General features: G+C 57.4%; 7 protein-coding genes across 7 annotated transcripts; 3 read left to right on the top strand and 4 right to left on the bottom strand.

The window, feature by feature from the left end:
* Positions 1 to 1,697: 1,697 nt before the first annotated feature.
* On the top strand, positions 1,698 to 7,145 carry PUNSTDRAFT_82386 (AMP-dependent synthetase and ligase). The gene is made up of 8 exons (XM_007380419.1): positions 1,698 to 2,353; positions 2,411 to 2,629; positions 2,681 to 2,865; positions 2,918 to 4,506; positions 4,562 to 6,408; positions 6,461 to 6,535; positions 6,589 to 6,804; positions 6,865 to 7,145. Exons 1-8 carry the CDS (start codon positions 1,956 to 1,958, stop codon positions 6,968 to 6,970), a joined length of 4,635 nt encoding a protein of 1,544 aa, XP_007380481.1. The 5' UTR covers positions 1,698 to 1,955; the 3' UTR covers positions 6,971 to 7,145.
* A 127-nt stretch (positions 7,146 to 7,272) lies between these two features.
* Positions 7,273 to 8,357, top strand: PUNSTDRAFT_82382 (uncharacterized protein). The gene is made up of 3 exons (XM_007380418.1): positions 7,273 to 7,898; positions 7,960 to 8,052; positions 8,109 to 8,357. The coding sequence occupies exons 1-3, from the start codon at positions 7,640 to 7,642 to the stop codon at positions 8,153 to 8,155; spliced, it is 399 nt and encodes a 132-aa protein (XP_007380480.1). The 5' UTR covers positions 7,273 to 7,639; the 3' UTR covers positions 8,156 to 8,357.
* Positions 8,358 to 9,139: 782 nt separating this feature from the next.
* On the bottom strand, positions 9,140 to 10,582 carry PUNSTDRAFT_60784 (DUF1212-domain-containing protein; the record flags this gene model as incomplete). Its single annotated transcript, XM_007380417.1, has 3 exons — positions 9,140 to 9,695; positions 9,825 to 10,079; positions 10,131 to 10,582. Coding segments are annotated over 3 exons (1,263 nt in total), but the record flags the coding sequence as incomplete, so codon positions are not given.
* Positions 10,583 to 12,697: 2,115 nt separating this feature from the next.
* PUNSTDRAFT_118568 (uncharacterized protein) lies at positions 12,698 to 14,088 on the bottom strand. Its single transcript, XM_007380416.1, has 3 exons — positions 13,789 to 14,088; positions 13,359 to 13,723; positions 12,698 to 13,293 (listed from the first exon to the last, which is right to left on the bottom strand). The coding sequence occupies exons 1-3, from the start codon at positions 14,052 to 14,054 to the stop codon at positions 13,103 to 13,105; spliced, it is 822 nt and encodes a 273-aa protein (XP_007380478.1). The 5' UTR covers positions 14,055 to 14,088; the 3' UTR covers positions 12,698 to 13,102.
* Positions 14,089 to 14,414: 326 nt separating this feature from the next.
* Positions 14,415 to 19,017, top strand: PUNSTDRAFT_60526 (uncharacterized protein; the record flags this gene model as incomplete). The annotated part of the gene is made up of 15 exons (XM_007380415.1): positions 14,415 to 15,138; positions 15,192 to 15,521; positions 15,577 to 15,745; positions 15,799 to 16,943; positions 16,998 to 17,366; positions 17,417 to 17,537; positions 17,601 to 17,692; positions 17,753 to 17,888; positions 17,941 to 18,004; positions 18,055 to 18,094; positions 18,147 to 18,244; positions 18,300 to 18,370; positions 18,426 to 18,493; positions 18,552 to 18,706; positions 18,763 to 19,017. The coding sequence occupies 15 exons, from the start codon at positions 14,415 to 14,417 to the stop codon at positions 19,015 to 19,017; spliced, it is 3,837 nt and encodes a 1,278-aa protein (XP_007380477.1).
* A 282-nt stretch (positions 19,018 to 19,299) lies between these two features.
* On the bottom strand, positions 19,300 to 21,479 carry PUNSTDRAFT_61758 (catalase; the record flags this gene model as incomplete). The annotated part of the gene is made up of 12 exons (XM_007380414.1): positions 19,300 to 19,436; positions 19,488 to 19,613; positions 19,678 to 19,873; positions 19,933 to 20,055; positions 20,117 to 20,266; positions 20,337 to 20,450; positions 20,509 to 20,652; positions 20,707 to 20,742; positions 20,801 to 20,882; positions 20,931 to 21,178; positions 21,240 to 21,298; positions 21,356 to 21,479. The coding sequence occupies 12 exons, from the start codon at positions 21,477 to 21,479 to the stop codon at positions 19,300 to 19,302; spliced, it is 1,539 nt and encodes a 512-aa protein (XP_007380476.1).
* An 826-nt stretch (positions 21,480 to 22,305) lies between these two features.
* On the bottom strand, positions 22,306 to 23,982 carry PUNSTDRAFT_141471 (uncharacterized protein; the record flags this gene model as incomplete). The annotated part of the gene is made up of 3 exons (XM_007380413.1): positions 22,306 to 22,872; positions 22,936 to 23,903; positions 23,964 to 23,982. 3 exons carry the CDS (start codon positions 23,980 to 23,982, stop codon positions 22,360 to 22,362), a joined length of 1,500 nt encoding a protein of 499 aa, XP_007380475.1. The 3' UTR covers positions 22,306 to 22,359.
* Positions 23,983 to 25,057: the final 1,075 nt, after the last annotated feature.

Genomic DNA, 25,057 nt, shown 5'->3' with positions numbered 1-25,057 from the left:
GGAGGCTACTAGTAAAACTAGGCTGGAAACTCGACACAGAGCTTGCCCTTGTTTCCATCGTCGCCTGCGTCCTCCCAGACACTACTATCTAACTGCTCGTGCCTTCCCGTTTGTCGGCAATCATAGCATGTGTCGCAAGCTGGAGTTTCGGTGCCAGACCGCAACGTTTTGCAGAGCCCCGTGGCAGCGAGCGCTCCGCCGCCGACGTTTCCCGCCAACACTTGCAAGCGCGGAAGCAAACCACGAATCCGGAAACAAGGGGTTCGATTTGGTGAGACTATGCAGCACTGCGGATAGGCTTGCTCGCGGTTCTGATTAGGTGACAGTAATGCTGCCTATGGGCGTCGACGGTTCCCCGAGAACGACACACATGAAACGTTCGGGAAGAATGCGAGCTAACCCGATGGCGCACCGTACTTTTGTACTAGTACCGAGCAACTTCCAAACCATCTCAGCACGATACGCGGTCGGCACATGCTTCTGCTGATTTGGATGGCGGTGAACGCCACAACGCCTCGAGCGCGCAATACGGGCGTGGGAAACATGTGATGTCTCGGAGAGCACCATCTGGCACCAGGTGCGCTCGCTCTCTGCGGTACCGTTTGAGGGTGGTGTTCTGACGTATGAATGCAGGCGGCGATGAGGTTCTTCGTCCATATCGACGGCGAGCGCCGAGCGCATTCGGAACGCCGTGAACGCTGCTCGTTCTCTGAGAGGATTCCCCCTGCTCAGGTCTGCTTCTTCCATGTGCACTCCTATAAGGCTTTGGTCGCGAGCATATGCCAGTCGCGCGCGCATCGGTGCCCAACAATAGCACAACCGCCGGCTATTCTTGGCCCCCACCGGTGGTACGTGATGCCTATCACGTAGATCTTCTGGAGATCGCGTCGTTTCTTGCAGTGCCCCGGCTCCCCTTGGTGTGTGAGGTTTCACAGTGCGGCTCCCCGAACTATCGGGCGACCGTGGATGCATGTGAGCCTGTTTCGCTCGCGTGTTGAGGGTGTGAAAGCTGACGTTACGATTGTCAGAGACGGTATCAACGTCGCTTACACCGACGGCATTGCGAATGCATGTGAATACGGTCGGGCGCAAGCTTGCTCACCACCACATCGTCCTTCGCAAACGCGAGGGCCCGATAAGGAACCATGCGGGATCATAAGCTCGACGGAATGGACGCGGTTCACTTGCGGCAAGAAGCGAGCGCACCGCGCAAGCTCGCTGTATACATGATTGCTTGTCGATGGCCCCCAGGACAAAAATTAGCACCCCGGTTTCGGCCACCGGCGTTTCGACTCGCAACACAGCACTGCTCACAACGTGATGCAGCTCCAATCCTCAGGCTTTCGTCATGGAGAGCGACAGGCGTTGCTATCAGAGACAACCCCGCTGATCATCATTTCGGGCTGGATTCTGGCCAAATAAGGAAATCGACGCGGATCACGTGACTCCGGCGGGCGTTTGGCCCACCGCTTCTTGCAGACGTCCTCGCGGCACGGTAGTAACAGCACGCCGAAACACTTGATGCCCCATGTGCGGTCGGTTCTCAGTGGCTGTTTCCGTGATCTTCGACCCAGCGGATTGAAAAGCAGCCATGTCGATTCATCGGGTGTTTTGACGCTCCCTTCGCCGCCCCCCAATCGCTCTATCAATCGTCGCCTCTTGCGACTAGAGCACGGATTAGACTGTCAGTCATGTCGATCCCATTGGCGTTCATCCACTCCCTCCCTGCCCCCCGTCCGGGCCTCTCCCTCGGAGATCAACTTGCGGAGCTCGTTACGGACAACGGCCAGGTGAACACCTTCCTGGACTGTCTGTGCACCACCCCCGATGCGGCCCTCTGGTCTCCGGACCCCCTACGGCCATGTCTTACGCACCGCACCCTCTACGACTTCGTGGCGACCTTCTCGCTTCCCGTGTCCCACCCATCGAGGCGTCTCGGCCCTAACGACCGGGTTATGATCGCCCTCCCGACGGGCTGCGAGAACGCCGTCGCCCTTCTGGCGCTCACGAGCTACCACACATGCGCCCCTGTCAATGCAAGCTGTACGGCGTCCGAGTTGAAGGAGGATGCTGAGCGGTTGAGGGCGAGGGCGGTTGTGACCACACGGGATGCCATGGAGCGTCTTGAGCTCCGTCAATTGCGCGAAGAGCTCGGCTGCGAGATCATCTTCGTCGAGGCCCGTCCGAGCGGGCCGGCTGGCTTGTTCGATATGTCGGTCATGTGCGACGACGACGACGACGGCCGTTCACTCGCCGAAGGATCGTCGCGGACCCCTTCGCAACTTCACACCCTTTACGACCAATCGCTCGTCCTGCACACTTCCGGGACCAGCGGTAAGAAGAAGGTCGTCCCGTAAGCCTCCTCTTTTCGCTGCGCGCGCGTCTTCGTGTTGCTGACGGTTTGGGGCAGATATACCCTTCGTTCCTTGATCATTGGTACCTGTGCCGTCATCAAATCTTGGGATCTCCGGGAGGACGACGTTAACGCAAACATGATGCCTCTCTTTCACGTCGGCGGTATCGTGCGAAACCTTTTCGCTCCCATGATGTCTGGCGGCAGTGCCATCGTGGCGAGCGGATTCGACGCCACCGCCTTCTGGACTCTTGCGACCGAGTTCGGCGCTACATGGTATGCCCATCTCCGTTGCTCTTCTGCTCCCTTTTCTGATTCTTGAGCAAGGTACTATGCTGCTCCGACGATGCACCACGCTATCCTGGCGGCTCGTTCTGATGCGATTGTTCCATCCCGTGACACCCGGATTCGGATGATCTGTAACGCTGCGGGTGGTCTTTTGCCCACGCTCGCTGTAGAGTTGAAGGAGACGTTTGGCGGTGCTGCTGTGCTCCCTTCCTACGGAATGACTGGTATGCGGTTTCCGCTTCAAACCTTGTAATCGCGTCTCAACCGGTTGCCCAGAATGCATGCCCATCGCGTCTCCGCCGACGTCGTATCAGTTGGACCGACCTGGATGCTCCGGTATCGCCTGCGGACCTTACCTGTCTATTCGCGACCCGTTCAATCTCGAGCGCGAACTTCCGAGCGGCGGTTACGGTGCCGTATGTGTTCGCGGTCTTCCGACGTTCGAAGGCTACGAGGTCTCCGTCGACGGTCCTCTCGATACCTCGATGTTCTCAAGCGAGGGGTGGTTCGACTCGGGTGATATGGGTTACATGGACCAAGATGGCTACCTTTACATCACCGGGCGTTCGAAGGAGATCATCAACAAGGGTGGAGAAGTCATTTCCCCCTTCGAGATCGAGGAGGCTATCATGACCGTCGCCAAGGAACAGGTCAAGACTACACTCGCTTTCTCCATCGAGCACGACGTCTTGCAGGAGACGATCGGTGTTGTGGTTGTCCCTGTTCCCGGTCAGCCCCGCATCAGCCTCTCCGCCTTGCTCGACCTGCTCCGCGATCAGCTGCACCCCTCCAAGTGGCCTTTCGCGGTCGTTTACATGGACGATCTGCCGAAGAACTCCGCCGGCAAGCCGCTCCGTATCAAGCTCGCCCAGCGTCTCGGGCTCGGATGCCTCACCGACAACGTCCCTGCCATTCAGCGTCACTTTGAGGCGGAAGTTCCGGACAAGAACTCCCCGCTTTCTCAACCCATCGCCTGTTCTCGCGTCTCGGTCAACCTTCAGGCGGTCGAACGGGCGATGCTTAGTATCATGGGTGTTAACGAGGTCGCCCTTCGTTCTCGTAGCGATGGCACTCCAGAAGCCTTCGTCTCTGTCGATGGGTCGTCCGAACTTGACTCAACCGTGATCAAGAACGCACTTCACACCGTCGTCGCTGGCTACAGCATTCCTGACCCATTGCACGTCTTCCGCAGGCCGCTCGCCAAGTCTCGCGGCCGCGTCGACTTCAACTCGATGGAGGAGGAAATCAAGCGCCAGAACTCCTCCAGCATGTCTTCTAGTGCCCTGGCAGTCCGAGACATTGTCGCAGAGTTGCTGTCGAAGGAGCCGGGCATGATCACTGGCGACTCGGACTTCTTCCTCCTCGGTGGAAATTCGCTCCTCCTTGGTCGGCTGGCGTACTTCATCCGGAAGGAGACCGGCATCAGCCTCAAGGTGGCCGACCTTTTCACGAACTCGACCATCAACGGCATCGCTTCCCTGATCGACGCGGAAGAGGCCACCATGTCCAACTCGACACTCGCGGACAAGGAATCCAAGTACGCTGAGAGCATCAACAGCTACGAGGCTCCCACTCTGGGCTACGGTGGCGAGTACGAGCTTCCCGATCGCGGCCGCGGTCAAACCCACCCCCTTTCACTCCTCGTTCAGATCATCCCCATTCTCTTCTTCTATCCATTGAAGGCGGCTTGGACGTGGACGATGATTCTGTTCTGCTTGTCCTACGTGACGAAATTCACGGTCGCAATGTACTGGGAACGTATTGGCTCGCTACTTTTTGCTATCGTCGCGGCTCGCCTGTCGTCTCGCATCGTCTCTCCGGTCGCCGCGATTATCTTCAAGTGGATCGTCATTGGAAGGTACCGGGTACGTCAACCACGACTCGCGTTAAGAAGAACTGTTTCTAACCCGCCGTTTACAGCCGGGACGTTACCGCTTCTGGAGCACATACCACCTGCGCTGGTGGATCGTGAACCAGTCGCTGCGGGCCGCTGGCCGTGGGATCTTCGCCGCTCACCCCGCGCTCGAGAGGCTGTACTTCCGCCTGCTCGGCGCGAGGATCGGCAGGGATGTCAAGATCGACAAAGCTGCGAAGCTTGGAGAGTTCGACCTCATTCAAATCGACGACGGCGCGAGGATCGACAAGTCGCTGATTCGCGGGTTCTGCGTCGAACGGGACGGCTACATGCGCCTTGACCACATCCACATTGGTGCCCGCGCTGTCGTCAACACCTACACCCAGATCGCGCCCGGTGCTTTCATCCCGCCCGGCGCTGTTTACGGTCCCCACGCCTCGTCGCATGAACACCCACTCGCCCCCAGCCACGCCAGCGTCAACCGCACGATCCAGCGCAAGCCAAATTTCTTCCTGCAGCTGTTCGTCGCCTGGCCGATCATCTTCATAGTCCAGTTTGCGAGCTACGTGCCTTGGTTCGTGATCCTATGGCTGATGATCACCCGGACGACGATCCAGAACGAGCACCTGAACGCGATGGAGTCCGTCATCGACTGGTTCGCCGCTGCCCCTCGGATCAAGTGGCACATCGTTGCTCGCATCGTTCGTGCCTGCTGCCAGCCTCTGATCCAGCTCGTTCTCGGCATCATCGTCAAGCGCGTGTTGGGCCTCAACAGCGAGCGCTCCGTTACCGAGGCTTCGCAATGGGTGTTGCTCCGTCGTTACATCAACTCCGTCCTTCTCTCCCAGCACACCCTCAAGCGCGCATTCGATATCCTTGGTACCCATTACGAGATGACCTCGGTCGTCTTCCGCGCCATGGGTGCCCGCATCGGAAAGCGTGTGTACTGGCCAGGAAGCGGTATCTACTGCCAGGACCCCGAGCTTCTCACGATTGGCGACGATGTCGTCTTCGGCTCGCGGTCTGAGCTTTTCACCACGGATGCCCTGGGCACTGGACGCATCACTATTGGTTCTGGTGCCATGATTGCGGATCGCGTCGTCCTTCTTCCCTGCACCACGGTGGGACGGAAGACGGTTATGGGCTCGGGCGCCCTGGGCAAGCGAGGCGGCATCTACCCCGACGGATCGACTTGGATGGGCAGTGAGAACGGCGAGGCTATCTGCTTCAGTGCTGGAAAAGGCGTTGATATAGACGTTGACACTACCACGCCGTTCGGTCGCGCGTTCTACAAGCGCGAGGCGGACTTCTTCGTCTACCCGTACCCCATGCTGGTCCTCATCAACATCTTCATTGCCTCGCTCTCCGCCGCTTTCTGGTCGCTTTCGGCTGTCGCTGCTGCCCAGATCCTCCGCCAGCTTCGTATCCACCTCCCTCAGCTGCACCTCTTCTACCCGTACTGGTATCGCATGGGCACTCTCTTCGGCTGCATTGCGTTGTCGTTCGTGATCATCTTGAACCTCCAGGCCATGATCGCCCTCGCGTGGGTCATCGGCACCAAGTGGCTTGTCATCGGTCGTAGGGAGGCTGGCCCGTGCGAGTGGGACAAGAGCTCGTACTGCCAGCGGTGGCAGCTTCACCTCACGCTGAGCCGCCCATTGCACCGCGGCTACGGCAATGGCGGCGTGCTAGGGCCTATCTGTGGATCCGCGTATATCGTGTGGTACTTCCGAGCTCTCGGCGCGACGATTGGAAAGAACTGTGCTATCTGGGCTGGCGGAAAGGCGGGTCTCATGACCGAGCCCGACCTGGTCGAGCTCGGCGACGACGTGGCCCTCGACGACTGCTCGGTTGTCGCTCATATCAATTCTCGAGGCAAGTTCGCCCTGAACAGGCTGCGCATCGGCGATGGGTGAGTTAGACGTGCTCTATCTCTATGCGCAAATTTGACAGTCCTTTCGCAGATGTGCTCTCAGGTCCGGTAGCCGACTTTTGTCTGGGGCTAGCATGGAGCCGAACTCGCAACTGCTTGAACACACGTAAGTTACTTCCGCGCGCGATACATCATTACTTGTGCTGACAAGGGCGCTAGGCTACTCGCCTCTGGTGAGACCGCCGACGAGGGATGCGTGTATGTTGGATGGCCGGCGAGGCTGCTCGATGATTACGAACGCAAGGGGAAGCGCGCCAGCGGCTCATCAGCAGGCGCCGGCGGAGTGTCGGGCGGCGTTCGCCTCTCGTGCCCCATCTGCTCTCAGTTCCCCAAGCTTCCCGTTGTTTCTCGATGCGGGCACCTGTTCTGCGAGCAGTACGTGTCTGTTACCCCTTTCGCATACCATTTGTGACTCATGGGATGTTGCTTGGTCAGATGCGCCCACACTGCGCTCGGGCAGAGCAGGAAATGCCCGGTATGCATGGCGGAAGCCAACCCTAGACAATTGATCAAGATCTATCCGTCTTTTGCCGCGGTATAGAGACTCCCTGGATGCACGCCCCCCAAGACCATTGCATAACGCATAGACGACATCATCACTGTATCAATGCCGCCTATACCCTTCATATTCATTTGTGGACACTGTAACTTCAACAACACCCTTAGATAATACGCGCGATGTGAACTCATGACCTTATATTGACCGGAAAATAAAGGAAGGCACCTATTTCCGTCATCATCCATTGGTTCGCTTCCGAGAACCTCGCTTGTGGCTTATGTAAGCGAGCACACAAGCGCCGCCTGTGGCCTGACGCGGGGCACGCGAGCGGCGAGCCAGCTGATGTTTGAACGACGTTCTCCACCGCGCTGCTGGATATATGGCATGCTTGGACGCTGTTCACGCTGCTCGTGCAAATGGTCTTCCAACGGAGATGATATGCAGGCTGATGCCAAGTGCATGGGATATACTTTGGTCAAAAGGAAGAGGGCGGATCGGTGCCCTTGAAACCAGGGTGCAGCTCCGAAGGCTGTCAGACTGCTTCTGCGCTTCTCTGCCTCAACTTCATTGCCGATGGCCGCCATGTTCACTATAAAACGAACGCGCCATCCCCGTCCACCGCATCCGTTCCCTTCCTCTTTTCTCTGACCCTTGTCGTTGCCACCGTCGCTCGCTCTCTCCCTCTACGACCCAAGCAAACCACCAGCCGTAATGATGTTCAAGTCCTTTGCCGCTGTCCTCTTTGCCGCCGCCGGCCTCGTCGCTGCGACGCCCATTGTCCACCCCACCGAGGACATTGTGTTCACGCCGACCATCACCGATCCCACCGCGGTCACCACCTGGGCTGTCGGCAGCAACCAGACCGTCACTTGGGACACGAGCAAGATTCCTGCCGAGGCTCAGAACTCGACTGGTGTCTTACTCCTTGGTTACCAGCAGTCGGATGACGACAGCGAGCACCTCGACATCGGTACGTGTCATGGCCCCCTACCGAGCCTCGATGACGGGTTTGACGCGTTATTTCTTTTCAGCACACCCTCTTGCCGCACAATTCCCCATCTCCGCCGGCTCCGTCGCTGTCACCGTCCCCAACGTGACCACTCGCAACGACTACATTGTCGTCCGTAAGTGATCGACCGCCTTTTGACCTATTCGGGAATTCGACTCACTGTGGCGTTAGTGATCGGTGACTCTGGAAACAAGTCCCCCAAGTTCACCATCCAGTGAACGCGCGCAACTCGCGTCTTGGGCGACATAGGGGGGGATTGTTGGCTACCACTGGAATCACGGACGCTATCGGACACTTGAGCTCGTCGACTTACTCTCGTCATGAGTCTACAAATCATTTACGGACTATGATCTGCATGCTATCTCAGCCGATGTTTCGCTGTCGTTACCTATCATAATTGACATTGTTGGGATCAGCTCTACTCCAACGTGCCGTGGTTTGATTATGGAAGTTGCACCGTCCGTTGTTGGATTTCTAGGGATGAGGACGCAGCCACTCAACCTAGAATTGCTCTTTCACTGGCTTAGAAAAGCCCTCGGTGATCAAGCATGCGCTGTGCGGCTGCGGGAGGCGGTATTCTTGTGAGGTTCAAATAATAGTAGCTTCCGTTCTATTCTCCTCATCTCGCACTTGAAGCGCCTCATTATACGTGGTTGCTCTCTTTCCGCCACGAACAACCATACCAACATTCCACCTCTTGTACCGCATGATCATGTCGGTAAGTTGAGGTTATTCCGAGTGTCCGCTGGTTCAGAGAGTTAATGTCACCACGCGTCAATCCTTCCGATCTACCCGTTTTCTCGTTGGTGAAGATTCTGAGTTCATGAAGAAGGGCAGGAAGAAGAGCCGCAACGAGAAGCTTAAAAGAGAGGGAATGGAGTCGGCGTCGACGCTGATCAGCCAGGATATGGAATCGATCGGAGCGAAGGTGGAAGTCTGAGATCATTCATATTATCTGGCCTGTTGATGGACATTATTGAGCGTCGCTCTTTGTGCTTGGTTTCTCTGGACTTGCGATTTCCGTATTGTAGCAGTTTATGGATGTGATATCGATTCAGCCATGATACGTAATCCGCCAAGCAATGTCACCGCAGCGGCTTCCTCCTGTGGACAGGAATATCTTCTTCGCGAGTGTGCATGATCAAGTCCTTGTTTATAGTACGCTGGGTCGATCGTTGAGTAAGATAATGCGAACACAAACATTACATAGAGAAAGATGCTCCCGTCTTCTTGCGCCCAAAAGCATATACGACAGCGTTGGCTATGAATAGGCCCACGGTAATCCCAACCGAAACCCCTATCATGGCGCCGCCTATGTCCACCGCACTACCGCGAGCCGTTAAGCCTCCAGTCTCTGAGAGGCCGCTAGGAACCATGAACAAGATGCCGACGACCATCACGTTGAACGCGGTTCCTTGCCGGTTGCGGAAGAAGAAGTTGCTGAGACGCGAGTAGGTGTTGCCGAGGAAACCGACGGCCAACCCGCCGATCGCTGCGACAAAGTCTGAACGGCTGTGCATGTGAGCGTTGGCCAATGCGTTGCAAGCATACGCGGCACAAGATATGAGGATCATCACGACGAACTCCCGAGACTGCCATTTCTGCCCGTGGGCGAAGGAGGACGTGATGGAGAAGGCTGGAACAATGAGGAACTGCGTCCAGGTGGGGAACGGTTGGCGATACCACGGCGCAGATTCCAAGCGCAAACACGATTTGATGATGTTCTCGGTCCGCGAGTCATGCAGAACGTCGCCGAGGCTGAACTGGCCGATGAGAGGATGAATAAAAAAGTGGCCATCCTTGGCTCTGATCATGCCAGTCAGGTCTAGGTCGGTTTCGAGCGTCACTGCGATGGAGTCAAGGTAATGCCGTGCCTTGCTGTCGAACAGCAGGTACAAGTCCGAGCCGATCGAGAGGCCAAACCCGAGCAGAAGCGTGTACATCAACGCGAACACCATCTTGACGCCACCGGTTGTCATTTGCTTTGAGGCCAGTTCAAGAGCAGCGGTGAGGATCAGAAAACCGGGCAGGATAGACAGGATTGAGGAGGACGATATAGCATTGTAGCAAAATATCGGCGCCTGTGGGTTGATGCTGCCAAGAGCGCGTGCGACAAACGAGGTGAACATTGCTATGAATAATCTAGGTTTACGTCAGTCGCATCGTCCAGCGATTCGTAGTTTTGTAACTCACTCGAACACGACGACGTAACCTGGCGAGCCAATGCTCGCACGTACATGGTTTAGTAGCGCCGCGCCAGCTCCCGCAATCCATAGATCGATGAAACTTCCACCGAAGGCAAGAGGACAGATCAGAGCAGAGAGAAGGAAAGCAAGAGCGTCCCGGACCCAGATACCATAGAGTGGAGGGGCCCTAATTATCCTGATGAGCTCCTCGCGAGCGGTTTCCGCACTCATTTTGTCGTGAATAACTTGTCTGTAGATATGATGTACGTCATGTAGCGCGCTCAGACCAATGACGCTGTCGCTCTTGATCCAATGGGTGTTCACTTTCCAGCCATCGTGTTTCCCGAAGCCCACGACTATGACGGCCGGTAAGCATAAGAATTCGGCATCAACGTCTATTACTGCCGCGGCGGTTCGGAGCAAGCTCTCCACTCTGTGAGAAGGGGCACCAAACTGGAGTAATGCTTTTGCCAGGACCCTGAGGTACTCCTGCCTGTGATAGAGCGCTGACAACAGCCTGAGCTACCGAGGGCGGGTACATACTCACAGGACTTACAGGATTGATGGGTGACAATTCGTTGTTTCTTGGCCTGCTTCAGTCGGTCCTTGTAAGACAGAGGCTTCTTGGTTGAGACGGCCTCGGTTGGTGCCGGCGGCGTGCCAGGCATAACAGCGTCTTCCAGCTCGGCTTCATCCACGCCGTCGTCGTCCTCGAGATCGAGCTCATCAGAATCGAGTAACCTACGAGGCCGTCGTAGTGCACGGTCGATGGTAAGATCGTCCTCTTCATGTTGACCCAAACTGAAAGCGTTGACAAGGTCGTGGAACTTGTCCATGGTCCCGCGGACCGGAGACTCTTCATCGCTTGCATATTCGGAAGCATCTCCTTTGCGCTGATCTTCGGGCTCCGACCCGTAATCTGTTATTGAGCTTCGGATAGATGCCGGGTGAAGATCTCCAGGTGCATACGCCGGCGGAGGGCGCGCCACGCCGAACTTGCGCGGCGGTGAAGGCATGGGAGAACGAGCGGTTGCCACTGGCAGGCTTTACGGCGCCACACAATGGTCGGCGCAGGTTGGAAGGATGCACGCGGTTCGACTGTGAACGTTTGAACATTGTAGTTCGGTCACGTCAAATCGTGAACGTTGACATGAACACATGAACAATGCCTCAGTGCGATGATGCACTCCATGACTGGCTGAGTGCTGGATCGCGCGCCTGAGCATTCGATTCGCGATGGATGCCAGATCATCGATATGGAAGACGAGCTGTAGTGAGCATATCTGCGTCGGGAAGGCGTACACCGGTCTTCATCGTTCGTTGAATCTCGGCGAGAGGATACATGGAAGGGTGGCGGTGTCGACATCCTCTGACGGGTTGTGCCACGACTCGGGACCGCAGCGCGAGCCCCTCAAAGTCAAATCCGCGGCTTTTCTGTTTTTCCGCCAGTGTTGCCTCCGCGCCCACCAACCGGCCAATTAACCGGTGTATCACTGCGGCACCGAGCGCAACACGTACGATACACCTTGGACAGTCCACTCATCTGCTTGTCACCACGAAATGTTTGAATGGTTCCTCGGCTTTGAGAGCGGCGCGCTCGTCTACTACGCCAACTCTAGCAGCGTACGGCGGTTCGAAGACTTCGCGAAGCGTCAAAGAAACGACTGTTGCGTCTTGAATTGGGCAATGTCGGCCATGCGCCTGCCGTTATGCGAGCGAGCATGCTTTTTCTGAGGAAACGAATTGCTTCTCAACCGAGGCATTGATGCATCCCGCACGGCTTGCGGAGCGTGCATCCTCCGGGCTACTTAAATACTGCTCATGAGGATGCCCTTTCAACCATCTCGCTCCCTCGTCATCGATCTGCTCCGACGCATCACACGAGACATTCCTACGATAGTTCAGTATCTAGCATGGGCTGCGAGGACAACAAGGTATGGTCCGGATATTTTGCTCTTTACAATTTACTGATCGTTCCTCTAGAAGCAAACACTCTCCCGTGTATCCAGCTTCTCATCATCTATGGTAAGTTCGGAGAATGTCCCATGCGTTGATGAAAACTGATACTTACCATGGTTCAGACCCCTCTATCCCTGCGAAACTGGGTCGAGCCCATCCTCGAACGTGCCCAAGAGCGACAGGTTGTGTATCATCGCAGAGGCAAGTCGCCTGACACTCGAGCGGCGGAGGTCAATGCTAACGCTCAATCGCTAGACACGACTATCAGATGGTTCCTCTGGGCTGCCATCGTCTTACAAGGATGCGTAGGAGTAGCCACTGCAGGCCTTTCGGCAATGCTCAAATCTCACGATGGTCACATAACGTCTACGATGTTGGGTACGATCTCTCCAGCGCTGTTCGTTCAGGTCATTGATACTATCATCAAGGTGCCACCACCGCTGCGCTCAGTGCCGTGATCGCCTTTATCCAGGTAGGACCCAATCAGTTTTCTTTCTCTTCGATCACTAACAGATGGATCAGAACTCCGGCGAACCGGGCAACTCTCGTCGAGCGGCGCAAGACGTCGACAGCCTAACCCAGGATATCAAATACTTTATATCCGACTACGAATGCGGGGCCATCGACAACAATGACTGCTACAAGAGGGTGGAACAGTATCGGCAAACGCTGAAGGACATAGAGGAACGCTGGGCAACGCAGCAGTCATCGCCGGCGGCTCTGAGTACGCCCTTAGGGGCGATAGCCCTCCCTCCGCCTCCGCCCTCCCCTATGCCTCCGAAGTCCGTGCTCGTGGTGACCGACTTTCTCAAGGGCTTCCGGAAACCGCGCGAGGAGGGGTTGCCGGTGCCAGTCATGTCTGCCTGCAGTACCTTATGAGAGTCGGTTTCCAGAGTGCAAAACGAATGTACTGGTAATATGTAACTATATCGCTGGGATGAAACGAGGTCCAAGTAATCAGAATGCGGGTTAGCATCGCCGCAAGGCATGTTCACCTCGCCAACTGTCTCCCTTTCCCCGCTACCCCTCAATCTCTCTGATGGTATCTTCATACACATCATCTTCGAGGTCCGATATGGACACGTCAGAATCAGAGTCATCGAATCCTGACCCCGACTCATAGGTAGGAAGCCTCGATCTGCCTCTAAAGGGTTTCATGTTTTGGTTCCATGGCAAAAACCCCGACGGGATTCGTTCAAGCTTGAATAAAGCTGGCGACAGTGCGGCGGACAGTCACTGTTCATGTACGCCGATCGGGTACAAGGACATGACATACGGTAGAAAACGTCGCTCCTAGCGCTATACTTCGTCACTCCCGGGCCGCCACGGACGGCAAAGCGGTATCCGAGTTTTGCGCCGCCTTCAGCGCCAACGACGTCCGCAATTGGTACATCGGCGCCTCCTTCGACGAGGAAGTCGTGTTCTTCCTCCTTGCTAACGGCGAGGAAGTAGCTCTCGCATTCCTTCAGTTCCGTCACGATGATCTTGCCCCGCAGGCCGTCATCGTCGCGTAGCGCTCTCAACCTCGCCGGTCTATCGATGTGCGTGGTCCGCACGTTGTGGATGATGAGCGCGGCTGCCCCGCCGCGTTTAAACCATATCTTGACCTTGATGCTCGCGCCAGCGACGCCATCTACGCCGCTGCCACGGTACAGGTTCAGCCAATCGACTAGCCCGTCTTAGAGCCCGCAGAAGGCCGTACTCACGCCTTGCCGTCGCTATCCACCTCATTGATATATGTCTTATCGTTCTTGTAAACCTCCGTTGTCTCCGCCTTCCCCGGCGCGCTGGGTGCCTGGACTCCACACTTCAGTGCACATCCTTCGTCAAAGATGTTTCCCTCGATCTGGAACACCAGCGATCCCTGGTCGATGTATCCGTAGTCACCCAGCTTTACTCGTCTCGTGGGCTCGAACGAAGGCCATAGTCCGCAGGATTTCTTGATGAGCTTGATATACACGAGATCACTCATGAGAGATCGCAAGAGGGGGCAAAGGCGCCCGGTGGAGTGCGCCGGCGACTGTGCATGAGCGTCTGTACTGCAGCGTATGCGCTGTCAGTAGCCTATGTAGTTTCTCGCGCTCAGGTAACAACGATAACACTCTCTCTGTCTTGGCGCGGCCATCGTTTGGCCACAGGGAGTTGGTGATATAAACCTTGAAGGATACTGCTCGCGCAAAACAGATGCCGCAACTTTGCCCGGCCGGACTGCCGTTGGCACGCCATGTGGACCCACCATACTCATCGCATGCTACGCCAGATACTGCGCCTTACTGCGCTCGCACAGGCTTGACCGGTAGCCAACCCATTTACCTAGCAAGTCGGGGCCGCCATGGACTCCAAGGCTGGTCAACTGCCGGTGCAGGGTCCCTACCTAGTTCCTACGCGTCCGACACGGTCTGCGTCGTTCTTTACGATCATCCTCGCCGTCTCAGGATGGGTCCTACTCTCCGCGTTCCTTCCGGGCAAGTCCCTCGTTTCGATCCACGTCGACTTGGGCCGTAGTGCCCACAAAGTCGAGCAGAATGAGAGCGTCGTGGTTCATGCAGCATCGACGGAGCCTGGCGACGCATGGCGCGACGACGTTTGGCCGCTGCGGCCCCAGAAGCACTGGGACATCTCGACGGACTTTTCGTACCCGCGCAAGCTTGATTTCGACGTAACGGAAGGAACGTGGATGCGCCTTGACGTCCATCCACATACGGGCGACATCGTCTTCGACCTCCTTGGCGACATCTACTGCCTCCCCGCGTCCGCATACCTGCATCGCGACTCCGACGCGCCCACTCAAGCTGTCCCGGTCCTTATCGGCGTGCCGCACGACACGGACCCACACTTCTCACCAGACGGCAGGCTACTATCATTTACGAGCGATGCGGGGCTCGGCGTGAACAACGTATGGGTGACCGGGTGGAAAGGCAACTGCCAGGCGATGGACGTCAAAGCGCTAGGATTTCAGGATAACGCTGAGCGGGATGCGAACTTGCTCGCCATGGGCGTGAAAGAGACGGAGGAAAGACGTCGCAGGAGATTGGTCCGAGAAGGACGCGCCGAAGGTACGTTTTATCCTCTCCACCTACCAAAATACCTCCTCATGCAGCCCGTCCAGCGGTACGTGTCACGAACGAAACCTACCGTTTCGTCACCGACGCGCGTTTCCACCCTTCTGGTTCGTCTGTCGTTGCCACGAAATGGTACACGTCCACTCGGTCGGTTGGTGCCGGGGAAGGCTGGTTGTACGATGTTCCGAACGGAGTGAAGGTCGTCGAACCCGGATCAGGCAAGAGGGCTGTCGGGAGAACGCTGCCGGCAGGTTGGACGGTCGAACAATATGGCGAGCAGCAAGTTGGCCCAGAGCAGTTCATCTGGAGAGGAAACGACACCGTTATATTTTCGAAGAACGTCATCGACGTTGATGGCACGTTCCAATACAGCAAAAGTGCGTAATGTCAAATGCGCGTGCGCACGCTAAATTAAACGTACAAGCTTCGCAGACGTTCATGCCGGGATATACGCACTATTCCAAAAGAACCTCACCACTAACGTCACTGAGGAACTAGTCAGCGCGGTCCCCGGCGGGGCGAGCAGACCGGAACTTTCGCGTGATAGGCGCACACTTGCGTTCGTGCGGCGCGTGAACGACCACGAAGTGCTCGTGCTGAAGTGCGTCTTTCCCTTCGCCGCCTCGAGACATCCGTGATTCACGATCTCGACAGAGACCTAGAGACAGGCACGATCCACTACGCGTTTGACGGCCTCACATACGACGCGACTCCCATCTACGCGCCTATGAACACCTACCCTTCCTTCACGTTCACACCCGCTGATGACGCCATCATCATCTGGGCTGCAGGACAGATTTACCGCGTCCCGCTCATCCTTAACGCCCGCGGTGAGCGCGTTTCCGACTTCAGTTCCTTGCCGCAGGCCATCCCGTTCTCCGCGCACGTGGAGATTCGGCTAGCGGAGACGCGCAGCATCGCAAAGGACATCGTCGAACTGGAGACGGCCGACACCCAACGCGTGTACGCATTCACAGAGCTTGCCGTGGACGAGGCAGGAGATCGCATCGTCGCCCAAGCCGCAGGCAAGACATACGTTGTTGACGTCGAGACGCGCAAAGCGAGGAAGGTGCCGACGCTGGACCGGGACGCGCCATACTATTCGCCCTCATTCGTTCCCGGGGGACCGCTCGTGATCCACCAAAGGTGGTCAGATGTCAACTTCACCTCCTTCGAGATCGCCGATCTCTCCACTGGCACAGCGCACGCCGTCGCGGGCCTACCCTTCGGCAGGTACTACTCACCGGTTGTCTCCCCGTGCTCGTCGACGAGCGGGGACAAGAGGACCGTCGCATTCGTCCGCACGGGAGGAGACTGGTTGTCGGGTAACATCGTCGCCACCGCCGGCGCTGGGTTGTACGCCGGAGAGCTCGACCTCTCTGACCTCACAAATGTCTCGCTTGGGCACCTTCGGGCCGTCCCGCTAGCGTCTGGAATCGGAGGGAAGCCGCGCTTGCACTTCACGGGCAAGTGCGGAAAGGGAGCTGGCACTCTTACGATTGAGACGGATGATCGCGCGTTCGTCGTCAACCTCGACGGCACGCCCAGTGCGCTGGGGCAGTACGAGACGAAGACGATCGCGACTGGGCGGATGTCTTCAGAGGTCGCTGTCGGAGACGGGTACGCGGCCTTCGTCGATTTCCAGCACGTGTACGTCGCGCCTTTCGACAGCGCGGATAACCAGGGACCATTATGGAGCAAACCCGGTAACGCTACTGAAGGGCTTGCAAGAGTCAGCCTTGACGGAGGCCACGACATCGCATGGAGCTCGGATGGGAAGAAGCTGTTCTGGTTCCTTGGTAGGCGGACCATTTCATCCGGTCGCTCCCGGTGATCGCTCATCTTGCCATCAGGCCCGTACCTGCACTACCTCGAGGTTTCCAAGCTCCGAGACTGTACGAACGCGATAAAGCACGACGGCTTGACCTTCGGCATTGACTGCACTAAGAACTTGTTGAATTATCAGGAAGTCGTAGTCGAGTACGCCACAGACATCGGAAGGCTCAAGGCGGACGTTGCCAGTTATGGAAACAGTGGCGACGGCACCCTCATCGTCCTAAACGCCAAAATCTTGACTATGAGTGCGGGATCGTCTCTCGACGCCGACCTCATACCTCGCGGTATTCTCGTCGTCAGAAATGGCGTGGTCGTTGCCGTCGTTGGCGCGGATGCAGCCGATTTCGAGGTGCCGACGTCGGCGTTTGTACTCGATGCTCGAGGAGGTGCGCTTCCACGTTGTATATGCCATTCGTGACTCATCCTGGGACCAAAGGCTTCGTGATCCCAGGCTTCATCGACATGCACGCGCACTGGAACGGGTTTGGTGTCCTTCATCCGGCCCGCAGCTGGGAGCATCAGACGTTCCTCAGCTACGGCGTCACAACAATGCACAAGTATGCCCGTAGTCGCATTCTGTCGTACTTATTCAGCGTGTTCTGATCACACATTTACTCTAGTCCCAGCGCCGACACTGTGAAGGCATTTAACGAGCGCTTCCGAGTGGAAAGCGGGCAGATGTTGGGCCCGCGCATCTTCCAGACCGGACAAGGTGCGTCCCATGTCGTGACAGAAGTGTAGGCATCAGCTGACGCCACAACGCTCACCGCAGTGATTTATGGCGCCGGAGGGCCCGGCTACCACGAAGATATCGTCGATATGAATGAAGCGCATTCAGCACTAATCAGAATCAAGGCCGAGGGTGGACCTTCAGCCTTCTCGTACAAAAATTATCAGCTGCCGATCCGGTATGTGGCCACCAGTGAGGGAAATCACCCAGGTCTCACTCCCTCAACGCAGCGCTTCCCGACAAAGGTTATTACTGGCCGCTCGCAATTTATCTATGATCTGCGTACCTGAGGGCGTTAGTTGTTTCTGAACTGTGCCGGAATTTTACTCAAGGCCGACCGACAGGGCATGAACTTCGACTGGGATCTTACATACATCATCGATGGTAATTCAACCATGGTGATCCGACGACGAACGACTTGCTGACAACCCATCAGGCATGACGACTGTCGAACACAACATCCCTGTCCCTCTGCTTTACGACGATGTTTTGCGCCTATACGCGCTCAGTGGCACAGCCGCCGTCCCTACACACGTATGAAGTTTGTGCTCGTTTAGACGACGCGTCAACTCATCGTCGATCCCCGTAGATCGTCAATTACGGAGGACCCATGGGCGAGCAATTGATCTGGGCGACGGAGGACATTCCCAACGATCCCAAGTATGCGCATCTGGCCGAGAGTGTGGTGCCCCGAGCTTACGTTGATCGGACATAGGCTCCGTCGCTTCATGAGGCACGATCTCCTCGCCGGGATCGCCGAATCCACGGCGCGGCCCAAGAACTGTAAGTCCTTCCGAACGGATCGCCGTCGGTGTTCTCATCGACGCTCCCACTACGTTAGCCTACGCCGTGTTCAACGTTTCTTCATCGATCGCAAAGATGGTGCACGACCATGGCTTGCGAGCGCACATCGGCGCTCACGGCGAACAACCGCTTGGTCTCAACTACCACGCGGAGATGTGGTTCGCGAGGCAAGGTGGTCTGACGAACTACGAGGTCCGAATTCACCCACTCCGCCTCTGGTCCGTTCCCTCTGACCGTTCTCCCCTCAGGTCATACGCGCGGCAACTTCGGACGCCGCGAAGACGCTCGGGCTTGACAGCTCCTTGGGATCCCTGAGCCCCGGAAAACTCGCCGACTTTGTCGTCTACCCGCCAGGCGTGGACCTGCTTGAGGGCGACATCCGGAGCACTCGCGACATCCGATACGTGGTCAGGGGCGGCAGGGTGTTCGATGCTGACTCCATGCGCGAGATCTGGCCTGCGAGAGGCCGCAAGGCGCAGATGAGCCCCATTAACCCGCAGTGAAGCGAGAAGACGATGGATTCACGTAACAGTAATCAACTGTAGTCAAATATGCAGCATCATATACCGTCTGAGGATGGGCGAAGCGCCTTCGTTGAAGACAATTGATGGGAGCTTGCCGCGATAATGATCCGCGATCATTTAGTGTATAGCGCACGTTACGTTGCAGGCAATTGTGTTATTGGTTGTACATTCGTCTGGAAAGATCATACATTGCTATTTCGATATTCAAGGTGGCACATTTCTCCCGCGTCCTACACGTCGACCGTAGCGCCCCACCGTCACTCAAGCGGGGCCAATGTTCGTGCGGAAACGCACGGCCTCGGAAGCTGGGCGCACCTGAAGAGGCTTGACCTTCTCGGCGTTGATCGCGCTCGCGATGCGGTCACTCAGGCTCTGATCGACGGCAGCGAAGACGGAAACTGTTCGGCGGATTAGATGTCTGAACACTGTCCGCGTTCATGGGGACATACGCTGTCGGGCAATAACCTCCTTGGACTTGGCATTGCCGAGGTGAACGGCGATGTTGTGGACGAGGTGGTCCCTGTCGACGTCGTTCATGACCTTTTGATAGAGGGCCCGAGGCTGCTCAAAGTCGACTGCGGGCGCGGCAACATGTCAATATTCGTCTAGAGCCCTCTCTCTCGTGTCTGGATAACTCACGCTCGGTGACGTAGCTCAAGTCCGCGTACGACTTGCCGATCCAGGTCTCGTGCTGCTCAGACGTGTAGGCTTTCTTCTTGTACGTGAGAGGAGAGATCGAGCTCTGGTAGTTGGGGCGCGCGCCCTGGTTGTCGAACGCCATCGCGCCATCGCGCTGGAAGTTGGCGATGGGGCACGTCGGCCTGTTAACCGGGAGCTAGACGGCGACGGTTGAGCGATTGACAAGATCGGGCAAACAAGTCAGGGGGGGCGAACCTGTTGGTAGTTCGTGCCGAGACGGTGCCTGTGAGTGTCAGGATACGAGAAGAAGCGAGATTGCAGGACGGGGTCGGCGGAGGGTTCGACGCCCGGGATGATATGGGAAGGCGAGAAGGCGACCTATGAATGGGGTGTGCCGTCAGCCCTGTTCGCGTATGAAGAGATGGGCCAGAGCGGTCACCTGTTCGACCTCCGCGAAGTAATTCTGCGGGTTCTCGTTCAACACGAACTTGCCAACGGGACGCATGGGGAACTCCGAGTGCGGCCAGACCTTGGTCAGGTCCAGAACGCTGTACCGGAACTTCTCAGCCTGTTCTGGCGTCATCGTTTGCTATAGATCCGATTGGCGGTGAGAAACGTGAGGTGCAAAAGAGCACGCAATCGAAAAAAGAAATACTGACGACGAAGACGTTCCAGGTCGGGTGGTTGCCGGACTCGATCGCATTGAACAGACTCTCGATGCCGTAGTCTGGGTTATCTCCTGCCAGCTTTCCCGCCTTCTCGTTATCAAAGGTCTACAGTGCGAGCCTTTAGTCGTGATCCGGCTGGAGGAGGAAGCATATAGTGGTCTACCTTGAAGCCGCCCTCCTTGATCAGGTGGATCTGAACGTAGTGCCATTCGCCTTTTTCATTGACGAACTTGAAGGTGTGTCCAGAGTAGCCGTGCATGTTGTGGTAGCCGTCTGGGGTTCCACGGTCCGAGAAGAGGATCATCACCTGCACGGAAATGTGAGTCGGTGGTTTGCCTCGAACGAATAGATCGGCTGATACCTGATGAATGGACTCCGGGTTTTGGGAGAGATAGTCCTATCAACGTCCACCGTGAGACCCACGCCGAGTGCACATGTCGCCAGGTTCTGCTTACCCAGAACATGTCGGCATCCTTCAAGTGCGTCTGGGGGTCCCTCTTTTGGGTGTGAATGAAGTGAGGGAACTTGGCCGGGTCCCTGTAGAGGATCAGTATGATGAACATTCAGTTATGCGGCGATACATACCTGATGAAGAAAACGGGAGTGTTGTTGAACACCCAGTCCCAGTTACCCTCTTCGGTCCTCAACTTGACGGCGAAGCCGCGAGGATCGCGAGCCGTGTCCGCAGAACCGCTCTCGCCGCCGACAGTGGAGAAGCGGACGGTGGCCTTGGCGCGGTTGCCAACCTTGCTGAAGAGCTTGGCGCAGGACAAGTCACTGATATCGTGGGTGACTTCAAAGTAGCCGTGGGCACCGGCACCCTTGGCATGCACCTGTAGAAATGGAGAGCTCGGTCAGTGTATGCGTATGGAACTGCAGCCGACTGGGACTTACGACACGCTCGGGGATACGCTCGCGGTCGAAGTGAGCGAGCAGGTCGATGTGGTGGAAGTCTGCAAAGTAGGATGTTTCGGTGAAAAGATCGGTGAACGTCGGAAGAAGACACATACCTTGAAGGAGCAGGGGACCGGTCAGACCAATGCGCTCGGCGGCGTACGGTTCGTCGACGGGACGACCGTTGGAGGTGGTGTAGGTGGCTCCATCCTTCGCCTCGAAGACTTGCTTGGACGGCATATTGGACGCGCGCGATCAGATATTCTTGCGAGGAGACTGGCAGATTCGAGGTGAAAGACGCCTAATGCGATCGCAATAACTGGTGCGCGCTAATATATGCGCGGCCATTGGCTTACAGATCCACTCCCGTGATCTGCTGGTATGAGGTCGTGATCAGGGGACGGGAGGGTAGTAAGCTCGAGGGGAGTGCCCGTGACCTGAAGAACTCGGAGAAGGGTGAAATAGAAGAGAGCGTTCAACGTTGAGTTTCGGTCTCGCGGGAACGTGTGATGGTGCAGAGACACGCCCGGGAACGAGTGCGTGGAAGGCGCTGTCCGGGCGTCGAGTGCGCGTCCCCCCACGTTGAAGGTCGCATGCCCGACTGTGGAAAGAGGCGCTCCGAATAGCGCAGGCGTGCGATGAGTCGGGGATGGAGTGCAGAGCAGCATCTTCCGCTGCCTGAACGGATCTCGATCAGAGGCTGAACTCTGTAGGCGCATGACGCCCGGTGAGCCACATCTTCCCGGCTGGCGCAGCGAGCCCCAGCGCCGAGTTCGAGGCGGACCCAAGCCGGCTCCAGATCCATCCGGGGCAGCGCAGGCGGCCAGGGAAAACATAACAGAGTTCGCAGTGGTCCCCGTCGTCGCTCTCCACAACGCGGGTCACAGCTGCATCGCCACCGCCGTCATCGCGAATCACCTGACCGTTCTCAGCCAGTCACCTAACCAATGGTTGAACCGGGGATTGTATACGATGTACCAGCGCATAATCTGTGCTCGCTTGCTGCTCTACCACCTCACCCGTACCAACCCGGGGCCAGCTCTCGGTACAGCTCTCGATATTCAAGGTACAACATGGTTTCCATACGCGTACAGAATAAGGTACATACAACCATCGTCCGTCACAGACGCTTCATCACGTCCAGCAAGATTGCCCAGTCCACTACAGTCAAGCCCCGCTTGAATGCTTCCCGCCTCACTTCTCGGTTTCTCAGGTCATTCTCCATCCTCCCTATGGCCCTCAGATGGTCAACGCTCCGTATCCCAAGATCTCTCAGGACCGGCGCCGTGTGAAGCAAAGAGGGCGAACAGCCGCTGAGCACCGTTTCCAGCGATGGCGTCGCGGCCTCGCCCGCCGAATGTCCCTCGGAAGAAGTTCCCGAGCGCGATGTGTTCCTAGCGCGAGCGCTGCCCACCGAGCGCAGGTCAGGCACCACCGACGTCCGCGCCAGGCTCTCTATCCGGGGTTGCCTTCGAAGCGTATGTCGAGGCGTCGAAGCCGCCTGAGGCTGGCTGAAGCTCCCCCGCCAAGGGTCAGACGCGCTCCTCTTGTGCCCTAGGCTGTTCCCAGCCGACGTTCCTTTGCTCCTAGGCGGCGTCGGGTACGCGTAGTCGCGGTGGCCGCCGGCGGTACTCTAGACACGTACACGCCTCAGCTCCTTGGCCGGGATTAATCACTACGGTTTGCTACTACACACCTTGCCAGCGTAGCGAGACCTGTCACCTTCTGACATGTCCCCTCGCCATCCGGCCTGGCTGCTGCCAGCTCCCCCACTCCTCTGGCTTCTCTCCCGATCCCGAGTCCGGTCCCTTTCCCGCTCGGGCGCCTTTAGCCTGCGCTGAGCGTGACTGTCCGCGACGCTCCGTACGTCGTCTCCAGCGTCTCTCGCCACCTCTCGCCTCCAGATGCTGACCGTCCTCTCAGGCCCATCTTCCAATATCCGCTTCTCCACCATCTTCGGATCACCCTCCGCCCGATAACTCCTCGTCTCATCGTTATACCGCTCCCAAGATCCTTCCCGCCCACGAAGAGACCCTGGGGCCTCGATCTGCCGCCGCCCGTGGCTGCCCCCGGCCATCCCCGCGCAACGACCGTTGGCAATCTCCGCGCCACGTCTTCGCATGATCACGGTCTCCGTCGCCGCCGGAGGCTCCGTCTCGAGCTCCATGGCGCCCCCGTTCACGTACGCCATCCGGATCTCCTCGTCGTCAAATGTTTTCCCTCCCCATTCCGAGGGGTCGATGTCGCCGCGATAGACGTACTCCTCCGTGCGCTCGAACTCGGGGTATCGGTTCTCCTTCGACTGGGATCCGTTCGTGCCCGTGCCGCGCCATCTCCTCTGGGCCGAACGGCCGCCGTGTCTCGAGGACGGCCCCATCCAGGTCACTTCGTCGGGCGGATCTGCTTCTCCGCTGCTCGACGCGGGCGAAGGAGGCGCGCGCGGGTGGTCGGTCCATACGCTCGTGGTCGGAGCCGTGAACGCGTCAAAGTCGTCCTGCATGAGGTGCGTCGACGTGCGCGTCCTGCGTCCCGCCCAAACGCTGGCCGTAGGCGCGGTCACGGCGTCGAAGTCGTCATCGAGAGGCGCGGTCGTCGGGGGCGGGTAGTGACGTCGCACGACCTTTTTCCCTCCGGGGGAGCGCGGATCAGGGACAATATACAAGGCTGCACGTTCCGGCCCCCATCAGAAGTGCCGACGCGAAGCGTAACGCGAAGGATACTTACCGCTAGAAGGCTCGCTCATGTTCGTGTCGATGTGCGCATGCGGGTGTTGTCTTGGGTCGGTCGTCGGTGTCCAGTCGGCGGTTCGTGTCTGACCCTATCGCGGAATTCGTAGACATATCTAGCGTACCTCCCCCGGACCACGAGGCAGCTGCGTGTTCGCAGCGTCTGGCGTGTCTCGGATTAAGATAGTAGGGCCGCTGGCCAACCCCGCACGGCGCGCGAACAGGGGGGGAGGGCAGCCCCACCACGTTGCAGGCGCATGCATCAAATGATTCGGGGCTTTCGAATGGCGAATGCGTGTGAAGGGGGTATTCGTGGTCGCGGTTACGCGATGATCGTACCGCTCGGGTTGCGTACCACCGTATTTGTGTAAATGGCGACTGCATCGGGGCGCGTGTAGCTGAGGTCAAGTGACGTCCGGAAGGTTCTCTGGTGGCTGCAGCCTGCGATTCTCTTCAGCGTCGCGCGGCCGGGGCGGTCCGCATGGGAGCGAGGTCTTGCCAAAGCCGCTTCAATCAGCTTCAATGTCACTGGATAGGACTCTTGGACGTGCGAGGCGAGCAGATCTTCCGTGGTTTATCTCAGATTGATCTGCGGGATCAGCCGACGGTCGTATCGCAAGGTACACGCTTTGCCTTGGCTGGACATCCAAGACAAGATTCAGATAAATCATCACTTATGACGGTTATACTTGCTCACTCGATCGAAGGTACCTGGGCGAATATTGTGCAAATCGGAATGGCGAGACCGGATGGTTGTCATGTTGTAAACCAGTTCGAACCAAAACCTCAGAGATAAGTAGATCGTCGGAGACGGATCCTGGCCAAGTATGCTGCAAAGATTCTCGTATGTGCTCGGTAACGGTAGCACGAACCCAACTGCATCCGCACATCATCACCTCGCCGCGCCTCTTCTCGACAAGTCAGGCTTTCTGAGACGCGGAGATTTGACTCTGAGGCACGGCGACGTTGGAGCATGCTGGTCAGATGGAGCAAAGCAGGATGCTGACGCGCATTGGTCTCAAGTTCGAAGGCGGAAGCGGTGCGTGTATGTACTTTCCTTCATAGCGCTTCCGGATTTGGTTGGTCGAATGC

The sequence above is a fragment of the Punctularia strigosozonata genome (genome assembly GCF_000264995.1).
Source record: "Punctularia strigosozonata HHB-11173 SS5 unplaced genomic scaffold PUNSTscaffold_2, whole genome shotgun sequence".
Lineage (NCBI taxonomy): Eukaryota > Fungi > Basidiomycota > Agaricomycetes > Corticiales > Punctulariaceae > Punctularia > Punctularia strigosozonata.
The sequence above is the reverse complement of the archived record's forward strand: the minus strand, read 5'-3'. Positions and strand labels throughout refer to the sequence as shown.

What these genes read in the sequence shown, in the direction of transcription:
- PUNSTDRAFT_118568 (XM_007380416.1), bottom strand. Translation starts at nt 14,054, where the DNA reads ATGAGTGATCTCGTGTATATCAAGCTCATCAAGAAATCCTGCGGACTA. An exon ending in GTGGATAGCGACGGCAAGGC is followed by an intron (nt 13,724 to 13,788) that starts GTGAGTACGGCC and finishes GTACCGTGGCAG; the next exon opens with CGGCGTAGATGGCGTCGCTG. An exon ending in TAGGAGCGACGTTTTCTACC is followed by an intron (nt 13,294 to 13,358) that starts GTATGTCATGTC and finishes CACTGTCGCCAG; the next exon opens with CTTTATTCAAGCTTGAACGA.
- PUNSTDRAFT_82386 (XM_007380419.1), top strand. Translation starts at nt 1,956, where the DNA reads ATGATCGCCCTCCCGACGGGCTGCGAGAACGCCGTCGCCCTTCTGGCG. An exon ending in GGTAAGAAGAAGGTCGTCCC is followed by an intron (nt 2,354 to 2,410) that starts GTAAGCCTCCTC and finishes GGTTTGGGGCAG; the next exon opens with ATATACCCTTCGTTCCTTGA. An exon ending in TCGCAACTGCTTGAACACAC is followed by an intron (nt 6,536 to 6,588) that starts GTAAGTTACTTC and finishes CAAGGGCGCTAG; the next exon opens with GCTACTCGCCTCTGGTGAGA.
- PUNSTDRAFT_82382 (XM_007380418.1), top strand. Translation starts at nt 7,640, where the DNA reads ATGATGTTCAAGTCCTTTGCCGCTGTCCTCTTTGCCGCCGCCGGCCTC. An exon ending in CAGCGAGCACCTCGACATCG is followed by an intron (nt 7,899 to 7,959) that starts GTACGTGTCATG and finishes ATTTCTTTTCAG; the next exon opens with CACACCCTCTTGCCGCACAA. An exon ending in CAACGACTACATTGTCGTCC is followed by an intron (nt 8,053 to 8,108) that starts GTAAGTGATCGA and finishes CTGTGGCGTTAG; the next exon opens with TGATCGGTGACTCTGGAAAC.